This window comes from Lepisma saccharinum, chromosome 1 (assembly GCF_977018435.1).
Source record: "Lepisma saccharinum chromosome 1, izLepSacc3.1, whole genome shotgun sequence".
NCBI lineage: Eukaryota > Metazoa > Arthropoda > Insecta > Zygentoma > Lepismatidae > Lepisma > Lepisma saccharinum.
The window spans coordinates 81458878-81480853 of NC_139229.1; the positions used below are offsets into that span (position 1 = coordinate 81458878).

At 36.1% G+C, this 21976-nt stretch overlaps 1 protein-coding gene across 3 annotated transcripts in view; it reads right to left on the reverse strand.

Moving 5' to 3' along the window:
• The window catches only part of spg (dedicator of cytokinesis spg), a 372699-nt gene that overhangs the window by 21854 nt on the left and 328869 nt on the right, over positions 1 to 21976 (reverse strand). For 2 of the 3 annotated variants that reach the window (XM_083133583.1, XM_083133601.1), the window contains exons 23-31: positions 18602 to 18761; positions 17223 to 17371; positions 15544 to 15629; positions 13195 to 13212; positions 12342 to 12504; positions 10956 to 11198; positions 9185 to 9379; positions 7165 to 7306; positions 6256 to 6425 (exon numbers count right to left, since the gene is read on the reverse strand). In XM_083133583.1, the coding sequence (XP_082989709.1) occupies positions 6256 to 6425; positions 7165 to 7306; positions 9185 to 9379; positions 10956 to 11198; positions 12342 to 12504; positions 13195 to 13212; positions 15544 to 15629; positions 17223 to 17371; positions 18602 to 18761 (1326 nt within the window). The remainder of the gene's footprint in view (positions 1 to 6255; positions 6426 to 7164; positions 7307 to 9184; positions 9380 to 10955; positions 11199 to 12341; positions 12505 to 13194; positions 13213 to 15543; positions 15630 to 17222; positions 17372 to 18601; positions 18762 to 21976) is intronic. The other variant, XM_083133592.1, reaches the window with a different exon arrangement.

The following is a 21976-nucleotide window of genomic DNA, read 5'->3' on the forward strand; positions in this document are numbered from 1 at the left end:
AAGATTAAGAAATGAAGATATAGAGCAGAAAAGACCTGCTGAAAAACAGGAAAGATTAAGATATGAAGATAAAGAAGAGCAGCAAAGATTAAGAAATGCAGATAAAGAAGAGCAACAAAGATTAAGAAATGCAGATAAAGAAGAGCAGCAAAGATTAAGAAATGCAGATAAAGAAGAGCATCAAAGATTAAGAAATGCAGATAAAGAAGAGAAGCAAAGATTAAGAAATGAAGATATAGAAGAGCAGAAAAGACATGATGAAAAACAGGAAATATTAAGAAATGAAAAAGAAGAGTAGCAAAGTTTAAGAAATGATAAAGAAGAGCAGCAAAGATTAAGAAATGAAGATATAGAAGAGCAGAAAAGACATGATGAAAAACAGGAAAGATTAAGAAATGCAGATAAAGTAGAGCAGCAAAGATAAAGAAATGCAGATAAAGAAGAGCAGCAAGGATTAAGAAATGCAGATAAAGAAGAGCAGCAAAGATTAAGAAATGAAGATATAGAAGAGCAGAAAAGACATGATGAAAAACAGGAAAGATTAAGAAATGAAGATAAAGAAGAGTAGCAAAGTTTAAGAAATGTTAAAGAAGAGCAGCAAAGATTAAGAAATGAAGATATAGAAGAGCAGAAAAGACATGATGAAAAACAGGAAAGATTAAGAAATGCAGATAAAGAAGAGCAGTAAAGATTAAGAAATGAAGATATAGAAGAGCAGAAAAGACGTGATGAAAAACAGGAAAGATTAAGAAATGAAGATAAAGAAGAGCAGCAAAGATTAAGAAATGATAAAGAAGAGCAGCAAAGATTAAGAAATGAAGATATAGAAGAGCAGAAAAGACGTGATGAAAAACAGGAAAGATTAAGAAATGCAGATAAAGAAGAGCAGCAAAGATTAAGAAATGCAGATAAAGAAGAGCAGCAAAGATTAAGAAATGAAGATATAGAAGAGCAGAAAAGACGTGATGAAAAACAGGAAAGATTAAGAAATGCAGATAAAGAAGAGCAGCAAAGATTAAGAAATGCAGATAAAGAAGAGCAGTAACGATTAAGAAATGAAGATATAGAAGAGCAGAAAAGACGTGATGAAAAACAGGAAATATTAAGGAATGCAGATAAAGAAGAGCAGCAAAGATTAAGAAATGCAGATAAAGAAGAGCAGTAAAGATTAAGAAATGTAGATAAAGAAGAGCAGCAAAGATTAAGAAATGCAGATAAAGAAGAGCAGCAAAGATTAAGAAATGAAGATATAGAAGAGCAGAAAAGACGTGATGAAAAACAGGAAAGATTAAGAAATGAAGATAAAGAAGAGCAGCAAAGATTAAGAAATGATAAAGAAGAGCAGCAAAGATTAAGAAATGAAGATATAGAAGAGCAGAAAAGACATGATGAAAAACAGGAAAGATTAAGAAATGAAGATAAAGAAGAGTAGCAAAGTTTAAGAAATGATAAAGAAGAGCAGCAAAGATTAAGAAATGAAGATATAGAAGAGCAGAAAAGACATGATGAAAAACAGGAAAGATTAAGAAATGCAGATAAAGAAGAGCAGTAAAGATTAAGAAATGAAGATATAGAAGAGCAGAAAAGACGTGATGAAAAACAGGAAAGATTAAGAAATGCAGATAAAGAAGAGCAGCAAAGATTAAGAAATGCAGATAAAGAAGAGCAGTAAAGATTAAGAAATGAAGATATAGAAGAGCAGAAAAGACGTGATGAAAAACAGGAAAGATTAAGAAATGCAGATAAAGAAGAGCAGCAAAGATTAAGAAATGCAGATAAAGAAGAGCAGTAAAGATTAAGAAATGTAGATAAAGAAGAGCAGCAAAGATTAAGAAATGCAGATAAAGAAGAGCAGCAAAGATTAAGAAATGAAAATATAGAAGAGCAGAAAAGACGTGATGAAAAACAGGAAAGATTAAGAAATGAAGATAAAGAAGAGCAGCAAAGATTAAGAAATGATAAAGAAGAGCAGCAAAGATTAAGAAATGAAGATATAGAAGAGCAGAAAAGACATGATGAAAAACAGGAAAGATTAAGATATGAAGATAAAGAAGAGCAGAAAACATTAAGAAATGCAGATAAAGAAGAGCAGCAAAGATTAAGAAATGCAAGTAAAGAAGAGCAGCAAAGATTAAGAAATGCAGATAAAGAGCAGCAAGTATTAAGGAATGCAGATAAAGAAGAGCAGCAAAGATTAAGAAATGCAGATAAAGAAGAACAGCAAAGATTAAGAAATGCAGTTAAAGAAGAGCAGCAACTGTAACTGTAGCTAAATGAGAAAAGCTGGAAGAACTAAGCAAGTGGAGAACATGGAGTGTGATCCGTTTGTGTAATTCTCCCTACATGAACCCTATGCTAGTACTAAATAAGCTGGATGGAACAGTTAGGCCTTGTATACATTTCCGTAAGCTAAACAGAGAAATTATAATTCCCAAATCGACAGTTCCTCAGCTTCAAAATGCTTTACAATGTATTTTTCATGCCTTGACTTAGCTTCTGGTAATCTACAGATACCAATCAAGAAAGAGCATCAAGAATATACAGCGTTCTTGGTGTTTCACTCGCATGCCTTTTGGATTGTCGAATGCGGTGGCCATTTTCATGTAAGCCATGCATAATATTTTTGAACCTTGGACTGAAGAAGTCTTGACTGTCTATATCGATGATCTTTTAATTTTTGACGATTCCTTGGAATCTCATTTTGAGCACATCGAGTTTGTCCTTAATAAATTGCAGTCCGAAGGTCTTACTGTTAAACTGAAGAAGTGCGAATTTTTGAAATCGGAAATTAAGTATTGAGGGCACTTAATCTCAGGAAATTACATACGTGTGAATCCCGAGAAAGATGAAGCTATCACAAAATTCCCACGTCCCAAAACTAGGAAGGACCTACAACAATTTTTGGGACTTATAAATTGGAGGAGATTTGTGAGGAATCTAGCTCAAAAAATTGCACGCCTAGAAGAACATGTAACTAACAAAGAGAAGTGGGAATGGAACAATGAAAGAGAAAACTCATTCCGGCAATGAAAGAAGGAATTAGTTAAATTACCCACTTCTGCCCAACCAGATTTTGAGAAACCATTTTGCCTTACATGTAATGCATCTTTAAAGGGTCTAGGATCCGTACTATTCCAGGAAAATATAGGTGATACAGATAAAATTTCTGTAGTACAGTATGCGAGTCGAAAACTAAAAGTGCACGAAAGGAACTACACGACTCAGGAATTGGGATGTGCGGCAGTGATGTTCGGTATAAACCACTTTGAAATTTATTTACATGGTACCAAATTCCTTATTTATTCGGCCCACAAAAATTTAGTGTGGTTAGAACATAGCAAAGATTGGAATGCTAGGATAACAAGGTGGGCTCTTGAACTACAGCAGTATAACTATCAAATTATTCATATCAGAGGAAAAGAAAATCAATTAGCGGATATTCTCAGCAGGTATCCTGCTGAGAACTCTCTAGAAGGTGAGCGGGAAGAACTTTCTTTGGTTTATAATGTATGGAGCACCATAAAAAGGCTAGAAGAAGAGGAGTTGGAGAAATGGAGAGCCAAACAAGAGGAAGATACGTTGTGCAAAGGTATTATGAAGAATGTCCTAGAAGATCCTCTCAACAATCCAAAGTACTTTATACATCAGACTCTTTTGTTTCTAAAAAGTAAAGATTTCATCGTCTAGTTGTTCCTCAGTCCTTAAAGGCAGAAGTTATGAACTCTGAGCACGATTTAACTGGACATTTTGGGTTTAACAAGACCTAGCCAAGAATAAAGTTGAGGTACTACTTGGAAAACATGAAGACAGAAGTAGCTGAGCACATAAGAGAGTGTCTCACTTGCTCGAAAAACAAACCTGACAAGATTGGCCTAGTTAGAAAAAAGTTAACAACCACCTGTAAGGATTCTCATGAAATGCTTTCCATCAATCTCATTGGAAAATTATCAAAATCAGCTTACTATATCTATCTACTGACCATGGTTGACATAGACAGTCGTTTTGTAGTGGCTTATACCTTGCATACAGCGGAAACCGGAGAAATTATCAACAAATTGGAGTCAGGTTACTAAGCTCATTTTCCTAAACCTCCGTTTATCTTGTTACAGAGGAAGCCAGTTTACATCCAAAAGGTGGTACCAATTGGTCAAGAGGCATTCCATAAAAGCATTGCACACCACTTCATATCACCCATCAAGTAATCCCATAGAAAGGGTTAATCAGGAAATTGAGCAACTTCTTAGGACGTTTTGTCTTAGGAAACATAGTGACTGGCATAAATATGTGAACAAAGTGTGTTGGATGATAAACTTTTCTATCTCTGAGGAAACTGCATATGCTCCAGTGGAGTTGTTTTTCAACAAACCAGTGCCATGTAACCTATTGAAACAGCTGGACTGGCCCGAAAATGAAGCTAGCAGGGAGTTATCCTGGGAAACAAAACTGTTTACAGCGAAGGCAAGTAACGTTAAGAAGAAGGAAAGTCGGCTACTAAAAACCAATCAACGTGCCTATACTTTAGAAGTTGGTGAATTAGTGCTTAAGAAGAACCGTAAGCTAAATTCCGCCAAAGACAATGTGATTTCCAAGTTCTTTGAATATTATGCCAGCCCTTATTTAGTAACGGAAGTTGGCCACAATGTGGATACCTTAAGATCCGTGGACGAAGGCTCTTGGCAAAGAGAACTTTGAAAATTTGAAGAAGCTCTGTAGCGGTAGTTCCCGCAGGGTGTAATTGTTAGAGCGCTGGAAAAACAATGACCTGGTCAAACATCCAAGCAGATGAGAAGTTGCAGTTCCGATGTCAACAACCTGGAGGAAACTGCATTATTGAAAAGAAAATTTTAGTTCTCTCCTCTACCTAAACATTTCTTTAGCTAACGGGAGGGAACTATGTAACGGCGTTGTGAGTGATCAGTGATTTCAGAAGTATGACGCATTTTATGTTTAACTGGTGGTTGATGACCAACTTGTGTGTAAGACTCTTGGGGAATAGAATGAAAGGGAATAAGGAAATTGTTAGTTGTTATGGACTTTGACGATGTTGTGAAATGTAAGTATATTGATAATTATGTCTTTAATAATTCAATTATTGGAGTTGGAAGATATTGTTTCTTTCTTGTGTAATAATGAGTTGATTTTCCTGAAGGTGGAAAATTAAAATATCATTCATATTTGAAGTTTATTATTAGGGAACTGCCTTGCTGTGATTAGCCATTAAGTTAACATTAATGATAGCAACTGAACTGATTAAAGTTTTCTCACACGCATCATAGCGATGTAGAGTGAGTCGGTGTTTCTCTTTGTTGCCAGAAACTGAGAAGCCAGATTCAGTAGAGAAACAGAATTACCCGAACTTTACACAGGCCGGTTGAGTGCATGTCAAGTGTCTCAGGCAAGGTGTGTACCTTTCTGCGTAGTTGCCTGTTAACTCAGGTCGGGCACCACTCACCCCCACAAGCCCTTTGAAGGCAGGGATCTCTCTTTTTCTTTTTTCTTTTCTTTTTAGAACTGCACTGCTACCCTGAAGATGAGAGTGACGTTAGCTCTCGAAAGCTTGGAAACTTTTCCACAACTCACCTGGTCGATAGCCCGAGGGAATCTTTTCATCATTCGTCGCTAGGAAAGCTTCAAGTCTTACAAGAAGTAATGAAATTCAAATTAAACAAAGAATAAATGTCTGATGAAAGAAGTGTGAGTTCTTCTGAAATGTCACAACAAATATTGTGTTTGTAAGAATCATAAACTACAAGAGAAATAATTCTACAATGCGCAACAAGTGAATACAAGAAAAATAAAAAAATGTGGATTCTTTTGAATGCTACAGGATGAACTATAAAGATATCTAAATTTCTAGAATTTACAATAACAATATGGTTATTCAAAACAAGAGAAATATTTTTTTAAAAAAAGGAACAAGACATAATACTTTCTAATACAAATTGAATTATTGTTTTAGGCACTCTTCAATACATATCCAAACTTTTTTGTAGTATTTCAGCTTACTTCAATTCAGTTTACAGTATATCTTGAGAGTGAAAATATGAAAACAATGACTCCAGTTAAAGAGAAACTATATTTTGAAATCCGTATTCATATTCAGTACAATGATCATATTTATTTTTCCTCGACTTTCCACGTTTTTGAATATTTATGAAATTCCAGCCTCAGTGTGAAGACTGATTTCTCATGAAAAAGTCCTAATACCTAAAGTAACCACAAATACTTAAAACATTTAGCTGTAATTGTACATACCTTAAATTCGTTTTCTTTGTCTACTGCACCCTTATGCACAGGCCTGTCAAACTGAAACTTCCTCACATCATTCACTTGGTAGAAACTGGAAATTTTCTCTGGGATGTCCACCTCCTCGTGGAACATAACGCTGTCTTCAGGAATTGGTTTCACATTGCAAATTTGAATATCTACACAATGTTAAGGACGAGGTTGAAACAAGCACTGATGCCATGTCAAAATATCACTATACCTCACATATTTTATTGCTTATAAAAAGTTTTTGTGTAGATGACAAACAAAGGTTTTAGATTTGGTTCACATTCATCAAAGTAATGTGACAAATGAGTGTGACCAAGCATCTAAAAGCACTGCCATGAAAATAGGCAGCTGGGTAGAATTGCCTGGTGCCAAACATTGAAAAGCAAAGCGAGAGTGGGACAAAAGTCACTGGTTCTCGCAATGTCAAATGGGCTGTGTTGCCTAGTTCGAGCATCAGACCGGCCTATTCCCGGGGCATAGAGTTGTCATCCCTCAATTTTTAAGCAAATGCTGTCAGTTTGCATCACATCACATTTCATTCTCTTAAACCTCAGAACACACGGGGTTGTGCTCTGATGTGGCAACAGGGCAAACTCCTGCCATTTGCCTAATTTCATGGAAGATCTATGGTCTTGCCTTCAAGACTACTTTAAATTATAATTGAATTTCAATTCTCAATAAATCAATTTCAGTTGTAATCCCACTAGTTTTGAATAAAAAAATGAAGATTCTTAACAAAAATATTATTCCTTATGTAATTTCTTACTAACTTTAATAGTTAGAAAGAATGGTTGCTTATTTCTTTTGAAATTTTGTGATACGTAAATAACTTTTTAGAATTACAATATTCAACATTCAACATCTTTCAAATACTGGAATCAAGGATACACTGGCCTTCTGAGAATATGATGCTGTCATCAGGTGGTGTGTTCTTCATCAGGATTTGAGCAGAAGGAAATTCTGTTTGCAGTCTTTGGGTGAATGCTCCAATTCTCTCATATTCCAGACCCCGATAGACAAAAAGTTTATTCTGTGGAGGACAGAGAACACCAATAAATTCTCCATGTGGATAAAAGAACGCAACTAATGTCATTACTACACATTACTTTACAGTAGGCACGAACTGACATGAATTTTTTTGCAGATATCGATAAAGCACTAATATAAAATTTTCCATCATCAATAGGCAATATTCTACTGATCCAATATAAAACTGCAAATATTTCATGGAGACCCTGAATAGTTCTTAAACCTCTGAAATAAAAAGATCCAAATACCTAGGTAGGTGATGTTAATGAGTTTTGGCTTAAAACACATCAGCATTTTGACAATTGCCTTACAAGAGACTTGAACAATGACAGAGAGAGACAAGAGAAAGATGCAGGCAGTGGAGATGAAATTTTTAAGGAGTATATTGGGGAAGACTAGCAGGGAAAGAATAAGAAATGAGGAGATCCAACAGAGAGTGGGTATGATGAAGCTTCAGGACAGGATAGATCAGGCACAGATGAGATGGTTCGGACACATGAAGAGGATGGATGCAGAAAGACTATCAGTAAGAGCTTACAATGCACAAGGATTGGGAATAAGGCCAAGCGGGATACCAAGATGTCAGTGGAAAGAGCAGATGGCGGAGAGTGTTAGGAGAAGAGGACAAGATTACAAAACATTGTGGAAAGAGAGGAGTGGTGGAAGACCAGGAAAAAATGGAGAGGCTTGACTTCTATGCCGACCCAGCCAGAGGCAGGAAACGGCAAAGGATGATGATGACCTTGCAAAACCAAACTATATGACTTAAACTTCTACTACGTTCATGAAAATAATTACAAACTGGAAGTTGACTAAGTTCATGGCTATTCATAGATTGGCAATTTTACAGATGCTTGTAGCAACTGATACCAGCACAGTAGTGATTAATCCATCTTCCATGTTGCAAGAGATTCTAGTAGCCCACCGAGTATGGTGCGACAAGACAGAACCTAAATTAATAAAAATTAAATCCAGACACAACAACTGTTTGAAGGCATCAAGTCAGCTACTCTTGCTTTCAAGTAGCTTTCCAATTGTTCTCACAATGTTGGGTCAACATCAAAATGTTTGAGCTCCTACCACGGAACTGCCCACACCAAATGTGGGAGTGCTAACAGTTTCCCAAATTAACATAATCTTTCTACACAATCATGGAATGCTAGTCTTTCTCAGTGAGTTTGCACATTGCAATTTATTCCTGGTGTTCAAGACTCTCTCTTAGTAAAATCTTTTAACAACTGAAAAGATACACATTTGACCTAAAATGGATCGTTCACCAATGCATGCACACATTGCAATAGGTTTTGTTTTGCCTTAGAAAATTAAACTGCAAATTCAATTTACAAAACCAGCCTATGTAAAATATACTTTTATATTTTTAAAAGAAGAACAAAATTGCAAAATTGTGTGCTATTCATGGCTGTTTTTTCCCAGTAATTTTAGTAATAAACTGATACACCTCTATTGGTGGACACCAAGTACTAATTTTTTCTTCACATGTTGACCTTCATCAGAAACTTGAAATCTATGTGAAAACATCATGTAAAATTAAAGAATTGAGTTAGAACAGATTTATAAAGTATAAAACAGAAAATTAATGACATCCGTCATTCGTTTTAGTGTTGCACTGGCTTTTTGCACACCTTTTTTAACATCTTGGTGTTTTACTGTGCATTTTATTTAAGTTCGTGATGAAGATCACGATGTAAAAGGACTAAAACATCAAACGTGAAGGAAACATACCATACTTATTGCAATGGTAATGCGGTCCTTTATAAAGAACCCTGATTAATCTACCAATCCCTAATAAAAACTAGATTCCTCTTTGGATTACTTGTAATAAAAGCAAAAAAAAAAAAAAACAACTCTGAATACTTACCCTAACAAACAAGGGGAAACTAAGTCCATAAAACCCAACTCTGAAGTATTCGGGCTCTGGCCGGAGCTGTGTGAGTATATTATCAAAAAACCTTGCTTGTGTCCGTAAGATGTTACTTAATTTTGCATAATCAAAAAGCTTCTTCTCGTATAAGTCACTCAGCTCTTTACACAGTGGAATGCCCTTCTCCCAGCACTGCAAAGAAAATAATAATATTTCAATTCAAGCTAAAAATTACATATTTATGAAAACTAAACTAAACATGAAATACATTAACTCCCTACCATTCCTAAATCTGGAGACTTATTGCCAGTCATGATTTCAGGTTCTTCACAAGGTTTGCTTGGATAGAGTAAATTTTCTATGCCCTATTACTTTCATCTCTATTTGTTATCTTACTTTGAGGAGGTTTCGCAGCTGATTCTGGTCCACACTTAAGAAGATTGTGGCAGCTGGTGGAGGCTAAATCTAATAATGTTATTCTGTATATTCTTTAGTACCTTTGTACCAAATTGCGTAAGAATATATTGATTTCTTCACCGAATGTCACTTATTTTTCTCTATACAGTGACGTTTCCAGATTTACCTCAATTTTGCCAGAGGCATGTAAAATAAGGTACATGTGTTTTCACTTTTACACTATCTTAGGTAATGACATTGAACACATAACCCCATTAATACGGGTTATCATGTTTGAGTTATTCCAGTATTAAAGCCACCTGAAAAAAAATGCAACTATATAATAAATTACTTATAAAATTTAATTCATTGGAGTTAATTTAACCACAATTAAATAATTGATTGAATTTGAAATTTTGGATGCATCTGCACTTAGGCTATTTTGCATCTGTCACAGTATACAAGGGGTCCAGCCCCTTACCAGAACTATAACACAATTTATATAATATAACTGTAATGTTGGAGGACTAAAATATTCTTACCTGGGTTAGAAGCTGTGGCGGTAAATGGGCACTCAGCACACACGAGGACGAAACACAGGACAACACACACACACAGCCCTACAGAGGATTATACTGGCCATAGGTCCAGATGCCAGAGCCTCGTTTCTTTGCAAAATGAAGTCCAGGGTGTACTATGTGGAAGTGAGGTTGACAATTGGGTGTACTTCATGGAATGGTCACCCCTTACACCTCAATAATAATAATTACTTCAATAATTTAAATATATTAAATACAGTAAAACCTCGTTAATCTGGACCCCGATAAGCTGGACTTGGCTTAATCCCGACAGGCAAAAGGCAAAAGGAAAAATAAAAAAGCAGAATGCTTTCGGAAGAAGCCGCATTGACACAGAATACCCTCATACTGCATTGTATGTACCTTTATTGTATAGTGTATTTAGGCCTATGCCCTTTAAATACTCCATAATAAATGTGTTTTGCTGCCATAAACGGAGTTTTAATGCACTTCCTACTGATATTTTAGGTTATTTCAGTTAATCCGGACTTTCGTTAAACCTGTCAACTTATGCCCCCTATTAGTTCATATTAACGAGGTTTTACTGTACAAGGAAAAAACAATGAATGTAATAGATACCACATCATGAATAATTCTGAGTATTCTTGTGGCATGAAGCAACTGGCAATGAACACACACATAGACACACACACACCAATACATTTCTGTACACCATCTTATCCATTTTCAATCTATGGATATTTTTTTAATTTTGAAAGAAGACAAAATTCAAAATGGAAACAAAGTAAGGAGTAATAATTTGTAACATCTGATTTAGAAGTTACAATGCATACCTTCCCCCGGTCAAAATAATGTATAATGAGATTATACAGTTGTTCCTTTCGCTGCCACTCAGGTTGCCCTGGGTAGTGTGGGTCTGCAGGCAAGTGCTTGTTGCTCCACATCAGCTGGTCTGCATGCAGCTTCAGGGTGAATCCCGCCTCTGTGTAGTTCTCAGCTGGGAGGTGAAGGTCATGCAGTTTGTAAATATAACGCAAGTACATTTCCTTTCGGTTGATTTCATTTTTGTAGAAATTCTGAAATGACATGGATAAAACATAATCTGGGTAAGAATTCAACATAAACATTAAGAGAAGAGTGAACTTAAAGAGACATTACATATTTACATTAATTCACAAACAGCACATTGCATTACTTTGTAGGTAACATTTCATAAACTTCTCAAATGGAATTGAAAGGAAAACACTTATATTGTGTGTTTTGATTGATTGAGTTGGTGTTTTAAGTCCACTTTATGCACAGTAAGGCTAATCGGGACTGGACCTACAGTTTAAATTTGGATCTGAATCACTATGTGCCTCCACCGGGTATCGAACCAGGGACCCCTTGATTACAAGGATGGTTTATTTGGTGTTTTAAGTCCACTTTATGCACAGATAGGCTAATCGGGACTGGAGCTACAGTTTAAAATGGGATCTGAACCACTATATGCCTCCACCGGGTATCGAACCCTCGCCATCGAGGAGGCCCTATATTGTGTGTTATATGGTTTGTTAAATCAAGTGGAGAATTGTTATTTTGTTTGTTGCTGACAGAATACATAATCTCACAGTTGCCAGGTCTTATATTTTTAAGCCATATTTCTCTCACCTACCACCAGATGGTACTGTGTTGATAGTATATTTAATTGACTGCTGGTACTCAGGTAAATTAATATTTCCAAACTCATTGCCATTTAATATTTCTTTAAAATATAATTCTAATGCCTTCCTTTATGTATCTTTCTAATTTATTGGTAGCACTTGCAATGAATTTAGCTTTTTTAAGTGAAGAAGTACAATTGGGTTTCTATAACATTTCTTGCACAATTTGAACATATCTCTACTTTCTCAATGTACCAAAATTTTTAAACTTAAAACTTGTCCAACTTCTTACTTCAACTTCTGGAATTATCAATTATTTGTGATTTTAATTAAATTTATGAAATAAACTAGATAAATAAAGATTGAAATAACCACAAGGTGAACCGCTAGGGCACCCCTGAAAATAATCTGTTGTCTTCAGATTTTTGGCTCGAGTAAGCCCTCAGGAAGAAAGATTAATACATCACCTTTTCTTTGAACAAATAAAAAAGAAAGAAAAAAGTGAATTTTATAACAATACACCAACATGTTTTACTATGCATTATAGCTAGAAGATGAAAGTACGAGTATACTTACCAACAAGTTCACAGTACATGACATCCGCTTATCTCTATTTTCATCTCCCTGTATCACACTTCTGTAGTCGAGTAGCCTCTCCAGAAGACGAGTGACGGAGCTGATGAATGCTGCACCACTGTCCTTCCATGCTGGGTCTTCTGACTGTACCCTGTCAAGCAGCCTATGGAAAGGAAGAATTGATATCAGATGAAGGAAATTCTCATTATTATTTTTGAAATTTCCAGTACAGCAGAAGCTATTTCAAACCAGAAGGAAACAACAGTAAAACCGTAGACAAGTGTAAAAAAAAAATAAAAAAAATAAAAAAAAAATAAAAAATAAATAAGATACAATAAAATAAACTAAAATAAACATGCCAAAACAGTACCAAGGTAAACAGATCAGTTTCACAACAGCATTACTTATCTACAATTTTTTCTAAGTTAGTGATAAAAGATGAATACGAACTCAATATATTTACTTGGTTTGAAATGATGTTGAACTGAATCGGTAGCTTATGGAATAATGAATGTTGTATGAGTGAGTGTCTGGGAGTTGCAGTGTGAACTAGAACTAGTTAATAGAACTAGCCTGTAACAAAGAAGTAAAATAATATTACCCAGTATGGTGTAAGCTCCTAATTTAAAGGAAAGCAAATCTCAGAAAGAAATAATACCACACTACTCTAAATGTGATCTAATTTCCAGTGTAAACACGAAAAGAATGAGTGCACAGAAAAGAACAAATTGCAACAATTTTTACAAACAAATTCTATATTTACAACAGTACAAATATGTACAAAAAAGTGAACTTTGCAATCTACACACTCTATACAAAGGCAATAATCTAATAGTCATATTTCTTAACTTACACTGCACTTAGATGTTCCCTGATAGCAGAAAGAAATAAAATAGGAATGAGTCAGCAATACATTACACACATAAAACACTACATTCACGCACCTTCATTTAACAATATGAAAGATAAAATGCTATAATTGTAAATTAATTAGTATGTCACATATAAAGATAATTTCTTAATACTTAGAAAATGCATCGTGGACATGTGTGTACTGCCAAAAAAAAGTTTATAATGATTCAGTCACAAAATTTGGTGACTATTGGATAATGAAATAAAAATAACTTATGAAAATATTTCTTCCTGTTTACTCTTTTTTCTTACAAGAAACCTATTTGTTAAGATATTCTGTTGTTGTTATGACTACCAGTACATGTGATGAAAATTCAATCCCTGTGTTACTGAGATCTGCACCATGCACATCCTAATATTGAACTTGAAGCTTGAATTTGTGAGCCCATCTCCGCATTGACTAATAATAAAAATTCCAGCTACAGTATTCAGAACATTCTTCATGTGAACTGAATGCCATTTTGTCTGGAATTATAGAATACAGTAAAACCTCATTAATCCAGACCCCGATAAGCCGGACTTTGCTTTTTAATAATAATAATAATAATAATAATAATGCAAGGTTTTAAATGTGGTTAGAAGTCAACAAGGGAACTTCCGAAAGCAATGGCGTGGCGTGACTTTTTCAAAAGTGTTACCGGCTATCAGTACGACAATTATGCCTGCTAGACGTTATCACCCCTTCCCCCGGTAAAGAAAACATGTCTTCGAGCAAGATATTTGTTCATATCGTTCTTGTTTTACAATCAGCACAGTGATTTAGCCACAAACACTCCTAGAAGGAACTACCACTCATGAGACAGTTACCACGAAAATCCAATGAATAGTGATAGACGCTTGTCAATCCTTCATCTGTCTCTGTTTCTTTGTAATGAGGTGCGAAGGGGAAGAAGAAGAACCACACTTTTCTCGGTTCAGTTTCACATTTTGTATGTGGTGAGCACTGAGCAGACGACAGACCTCCTCTCCTTTGTGGAAGGGAAGCCCAGCTGTACGTACTACTGTGGCCAACTTAGTATTTTGGAGAAAGGTTTGTCCAAATCACGAATCGCACCAAGGAACTATATTTACGTCTATTACCTAACTGGTCTCAGTTGTAGTTCAATCCCCTTAGCTTTGCAGTTTACCTCTAGTTGCTTCACAGAAATGGTATTCCTATTTTAGGCGGGATTTAGCTCTTTTCTGCCAATCCAATGTGACAACACTGGCTGATCCGGTAGGTACGAACAGCAACAGGGCCCCTTAACAGGCACATGAATAACCCCATAGCACACTATGCCCCAAAGTCCTTCCCCGCTCTTTCCTTGAATTGGCGCCCTCTTCAGGGTAGCGGAACGGCCTCCCTCTTCGCTTCTGTCGGCTGCAGAAAAAGTGTCCTAGGCAATATCTACTCGACGGCAATGTATTTAACAATGTTGTCATTTTATTGAAACAACTTTTTTAATTATTTACATTTTGCTGTTACCTGCGGTAACACCGGCTACATGCACGCCACGCCACGCCACTGTCCCAAAGACAAGGCAAGCAAACACTGATGAAATTCTGTTTCCCGCAGACTTTGTACTGTACTGTATAGTGTATTTAGGCCTATGCCCTTTAAATACACCATAATAAACGTGTTTTGTTGCTATAAATGGAGTTTCAATGCACTTTCTACTGTTCTTTTAGGTTATTTCAGTTAATCCAGTCAACTTATCCTCCCCATTAGTCTGGATTAATGAGGTTTTACTGTACGTTTTATAATCCGTAGTGTCACTATCACAATCTATCTTCATTTCCATTACATCATCATTTCTCTGGTTAATCACGATGAAGAGGATGAATGATGATGCAAACACAGTGATACACCTTTGCCTTTCAAACTTGGAACCCATTTCTTCATAGTGTGTGATGCTGACCACTCCGTCATAGAGGCCAGTGCCAACGATACAAAATGTATTACAATCAGTGCTCGAAGTGGATAAAAGATCTGTCCAGTTAAGCATCCCCCACCTCCTGCATTGTCTCCATGTTGATCCATACAAGCATCCCCCACCTATCACCAAACTTGACCAAGCATCCCACCAGCTAGGAATTCCTCCTTCAAGCACTGATTACAACAACAAATACAAGCCACAAAAAGATTTTGTTGAATGTTCGGACAGGGATTTTAATATCAAAGGTTCTTCAAAGTGACACTTGACCACCTTTTCATGCAAGACCAATTAATGACAACACAAGTTATCAAAATTGAAATGAAAAGGAAAATAAGTTAGAGTCAGTAATAATATATTACACTGTGTATACTTACATGGTATTAAACAACTGTCTGTACTCATCATCCCCTTTGTTTTCACTTATAAGAATATCCAACTTGTCAATTAATTCTGACTCCACCTAAAAAACAAACAAAACCAAGTACCATTAGACACTTTTGCAGTAACCTGTAACTTGCTGAACATGAATCTACTGGTTGCTTAAATGTACCTGATGTGACTGTTATAGCTAGAGCTATCAGATGTTCTCTTTCTCCTGGACAAGTTCTATATTTTAGTCTTGTGTCTGGAATAAATTTATACAAAATTGTATAGATGTCCTACATTTGGAGAAACAGGTAATTGGAGAGAAATTTAAGAAACATTTTGAGAAAAATTGGCTTTTCAGAGAAATATGCTTCAAACGCATGTAGTACAGTTATTGATTATACGTTCTGAAATTTTGTACTCAAGAATTCCTTTAAAAATTCAATAGTTTAGTCAGTTTCACATTATTTGCTAATATGTCCTAATCATTTATTATTTACTGTGAACGTACTTGTGTCCTACATTTTGCTTATTGTGATCTGGTTACCATAGTTATAGATATCCACCAAACAGGTTTTCATCATAGATGTATGAAAAAAAGATGATCAAAGCAGAAAATTAAAGCCACACAAATATTAAACTTTATGTTTGTTTATGACTAACATTACCATTTGTAACCACAGTCAAACATTAACTTCTTGTTAAATGTAAGAATGAGTAAAAAGCATTTTAAGTAACATCTGACATTAAGGGTCATGGGGGAAGTGGGGGTCGAAATTTTCTGTGCAAGGGCCAAGGCCCAAAGTTTGAAATTTTCCATAATTACACAAAATATCCGAACCCCATATTTCCCAATTTCTTTTTAAAAGTTGCGGCACGTGCATTACATATCCTAATAGAGTGGCCTTTATACAATGTTATTATTTTTTACTCAAGAAGCATTATCCTGATTTCAATGAAACTTTGCACGATTGTAGGAATGTATCACTGCTACCTTATACATTTCTTTCATTCACTTTGGTGTATTGAGGGGGCACATTTAAAAAAAAAAATTCAACTTTTTTCTTCTTCTTCTTTTAACACTAATCATTTGGAACACAATCTATAAATTTTAACTCTGCTAAAAGTTCTGTCATTAAGAAAGAAAACAAAGCCAGTTTCATCTGTTTACGACAATTAGTTCTAGAGTTATGATTTTATTTTTTCGCGGGAAGTTTGAAAAGTGCGCACTTTAAATGGTGCCAGCTCCATCCAAAAGTTAGGTGCAGGAGAGGTCTGACCGCTAAAGGTTAAACCTCCGAACACACGAGGCTGTGCTACGATGTGGCAACAGTGCAAACTTTTGCCACCCACCTAATTTCATGACCGTGCATTTAATATATTGATTGATTGATTGATTCACCTTCTGGAATTACAATAATTCATGGTTTTGTCAATGTTAATGCATCTCTTGAAAATTATGCATGTTTGTAGCATCAAAATGTATTAGAAATATAAAAGATGTACCACAGAAGGAACATTATTTATATATAAATCAAATTTCATACGGTTAAATTTCTTCTTGATGATCTTAAGGGAAAGGAGAACTGAAAACATATACACTTAATGAATGACATTATTTCAATAGAATATTCTGACAATTTTTTAAAGGTTATTGTCTCCCAAGTGCTCGACAAGCAACAATTACCTGCTTGAAGTTCCCTCTGGCCTTCTGCTCGCACTCCATCATATCAAAGAATATGTGGAGGGTGGCTTTTCGAAGCTCAGATTCAGGAACGAGTGTCACCTCCAGGAATGGTCCCACCATTGAAGGAATGAAATTAATTTTGTGCTCTCCTATAAAGAAACAATGTTAGTTGAACCCTCTGTCAACAGCATCGGTAATCACAATTAAGCTTACATTTATATTAAAGATGGAATAGATCAAGGCTGTCATTAGGAAATGCGAAGCACTTATATTTTCAAAAGTGAAAATTTAGGAAACTTTCATTTGTCTTGAAAACTCTGCACTTAACATTTTTTGGAAGCCGCCTTTTTTTTTTATAAAGCCACATCCTTTTTTTTTTTGTCCTATTTTAGAAACCTGATTCAAATTTACATTGTCCAGGTATACATCACAACCTCGAGGCTCCTCCAAGTGATGGGTAGACCATTACACCCCCACAGAGAAAAGGATTTCCTCTTCATCCCAGCATTTAAGTAGTCACTCTCTGGACCAGTGCTCAAATTGGAAATTCCTAGCTGTGGGGATGCCTGGTCGAGTTTGGAGATGCTTCTATGGATCAACATGGAAGCCTATGTAAATTTTCTTAACTAGGGGATAGCATTCCCCTTCATCAACCCCCCTTCAAGCACTGATCTGGACACTGTTGCACCAGCAAACATCAGCATTACGTGGAATGCACCATTCAGCAAGCATGGAGTTTTAAGCAAGTGTTTTTTTTTCAACCTAGTGAAGCCATATGATAAGTATCTCAGTGTACATGGAAAGTAATGTGGAAAATGGAAGACGTATGTCTCTTTCTAATGATAATAAAAAGTCCTTTGAATAAAATACCCAAGAAAACTATTTTCAGAATATCCCTCACACCCTGGCTTTGTGAAGTAATTGTCAAAATACAGTTTCTTTTTCCTAAGCCAGAATAATTTGCTATCACCTGGTTACATGAATTAATTAAGGAGGTGAATACACATTTGTAATTTTATACTGGATTGGAAGAAGATTGGTTATCTGTATCATTAAATTTTATTTGGTTGAGTTGAGTAAGGCTAATTAGGACTCGACCTACAGTTTAAAGTGGGATCTGAACCACTATGTGCCTCCATCTGGTACCCATTAAATTTTATATTGGTACTTTATCAGGATAAGCAAACATTCCATGTCAGTCCGTCCCTAATTTCTGTTAACAGTTTAATTTCACAGAAAGGAAATCTTCACCATTTTCCTTGCAAATGCTATTTCTTCCATAGTGTTGCTTCCTGTACACTGGTTCAAGAACACAAAAGCACTGGAACTGAAGAGTATTTTTGTATTTTGATGCTACTAAGTTTCTTCTACATACTTACCTAAGTTTGACCACATGGATAAGATCTGGAAGCCCATGAGAACCCTCATATCGCCATATTTCTCAATTATTTTCTCCCGTTTCACTTCACTAAACTTCTCTAGCTGTAGTGAAGGTTGGGTTAGAAAAGCTACAGCCAAATTGAAGTAGTTGCTCCACAGCTGCAAATACACAGAAGATAATGTTAGTAATTTGAAACTAAATTAACTATTAGAATAGCTTACTGGCACGAAGATTAATATTAACTTACCAAGAAGTAAGTGAAATTTAAAGTTCAACCGAAGATTGAAACTGAGTCTTTGGCATTCTGCGATAATACTCTACCATTGAGCTACAAACCTACCTTTGGTTTCATCTGAAAGTTTACCATTTAGGGCTTTGTGTGTGCTTTGTAAACTATCAAACAGTTCTCTGAATTGCAGGGAGATGGCTCTAGTTGCCCCATATATAAAGGTAACATGATGGTTACAGAATAACTGCAATGAACCCAACATTCAGCAGTAGAGCCTCAAATTTTCAATCACACTTAAATTACGAGGGTTGCTCCAAAAATAATGCCTCTATTTTTTAATTTTTTTTTTGACAAACCACAGCAGATACAAAAGATCACAATACACCATTGAATAAAAAAGAGTTTCAGCTGCAAGACACTATTTTTCTATGTAATCACCATCTTTATCTATACATTTTTGCCAGTGATGAACAAGAGCCTGTATGCCACGCTCGTAAAAATCACCACCAACCGATTTAGTCCACTGTTTCACAGCTGTGATGATGGCATCATCTGTTGGGAAATGTTGCCATGCAATGCATCTTTCATTGGGCCAAAAAGGTGGAAATCTGATGGAGGCAAATCCTTGATCCTCAAACTCGTCTCTTTCTGATCCTTTGTCAGCATTCACGGCACCTACCATGCACAAACTTTGCGATATTTCCTTAACATGATTTCCAATGCACTGAAGCCAATATTCAGCTCCATGCACAGTTCCCTGGTCATTATTCAATGATTCCAACAGATATGCTCATCTAGACGCATCTCATTTTCTGGCGTGACAGCTGTGAATGGTTGTCCAGAACATGGTCTGTCTTTCACTACACTTTCGCCACTGCTGAAACATGCCACCCACTGCCTCACTGTGCTAACATCCACTGTTTGGTCTCCATAAAACTGCATCAAGTGTCGATGGGTTTCATTTGATTTGGTACATATTTTTCCACGTGAAGGTATTCAATCACACATTGTTACTTCAGACAGAATCCAAGTCAGACCTCATATCTGCAGGCTGCCTGTCTGCCACTATCTGTCGCACAGCAATGAAGTACCAGGTATATTTTCAGGATGATTCAGCCTCCACTAATGTATCACCTACACTGTCACTTGCAATGAGAAAAAAATTGGAGGCATAACTTTCGGAGCAACCCTCGTAGTTAAGGCTGCTGTGTAGCCAAATGGTTAGCACTCTTGCCTTTAGCACGAGTGGTCCCAGGTTAAATTACCAGTGGGAGTCCCTAATATTTCGACACTCACCCAGCATCATGACAACAATTGGGGAGCTACTTCACAAGAAGAAGTAGCAGGCTCCAGTCTCAAAAACCAGAAAACAGCAACGATGGGATGCTGACCATGCATCACCCAATGAAAAAAACACTCTGGTAGGTCTTAACCCTTAGCGAGCTGTTGCACCATGGAATTTAGTTTTTGTTTTAAATTAGTTAATATTAGTCACTGAGCTATTGACAAATAATTTTATAACCAATTACTAAACATGCATTACTCTCAGTGTGAAATGAATATAGCATATCTAAATATTGCATATATTCATGCAAAGTTAATTTACATTCTTCATTTCAACAGTACAAAAGAAATACGTGGCCTGTCTAAAAAGTATCTGACCTTTTCTTTTCCTGCGGAAAATATCTATGGTAGGTTGGCTACACTCTATACAGAGGTGAAGGGAACCTTCATGCACGTGCACGCATGTTGCTGGGCATGTCGGACCCATCAGTTGATGAGAGGTAGCTGGCGAGTGAGGTAGTGTTTCTGTGTGTTGTCGCATTTCCTTGTTCGCTAGGATGACGGAATACGTGAAGCAGAGATACTGCATCAAGTTTTGCGAGAAGCTTCAGAAGATGAAGACGGAAACAATTCGCAAGATTCAACAAGCATTTTGTGATGATGTCATGGGAGTTAACCAAATAAGGGACTGGTACAACCACTTCAAAAATGGCTGCACATCGGCGGATAGTGATCGGCATTCTGGGAGGCCATCAACAAGCCAGAATGCAGAAAACGTTGAGAAAGTGAGGTCCTTGGTAATGGAAGATCGTCGTTTGACAGTCAGGTTAATTGCTGATGACATTGGTATTAGCAAAGATTCTGTGCTTTCAATTTTACGGGAGGATTTAGGCATATACAAGGTAGCAACTTGTGCCCAAACTGCTTCTGCAGGAATAGCGAGAACTTTCATCATGATGTTGCACAAGACATGCTGGAGAAGGTAAAAAGGGATGCAGAGTTACTGAACAATGTGATAACTGGAGATGATGATGATGATGGACATGGCTGGCTCCATGAGACCTCGGTGGTTTCTGAAGCTTAAATTTCCACTGAAAGGCTCCCGTTTTGAAAGTCGAGAGGACAATATGCGTAACATGACGGCAGAGTAGAGACACATTCCAAAAGAGGCATTCCAGGAGTGCTTCCAACAATGGCAGGCTCATTCAGCTAAGCATGGGAAATCAATCCCAAGGGGGCTACTTTGAAGGGGATTAGGACGTGAACCATACCAGGCAAGTGACTTTCTTTTCCTGGCATAAAGTCGGATACCTTTTAGACAGACCATGTATGGAGGAAAGTAGAATGGTACAATCTGGTGCTCCCTCATCATTAAAGACTCTTTCCATTCAATTTCCCTTTAACTGATTAAGTTCAAGTTATGACCAACAAACATTGCACATCAATATTTTTCTAATAATTTCAGCAGGTTTTTTAACACATTCGGGTCTGGCCTCATAATACAGCATTGTTACCTCTGGTCTGCGGTTTTTCGTTGTTTTTAAAAAAATCATAGAAACCATATTTTTAATTTGTTTTTATTTATAACATTTTTCTTAAATCTACAAAACTTCCTCTTTTCAATGAACAAAAATTTCTTAAATTTTATTTTCATTTTCAGACGTTTTTTAATATTTTTTTCAGCAATGTTTTGTGAAGAAGAAAAAAGTACAACATTGTAACAAATGTTAATATAGAGATATTTTATGTTCGTAATCTGGAAATTTCAATAATTAACTACATAAACTATCAATACATCTTTTGAATCTTGCATAAGAATACTTCTTATGTGCACATAACAAAAAATAATTACAAATTACA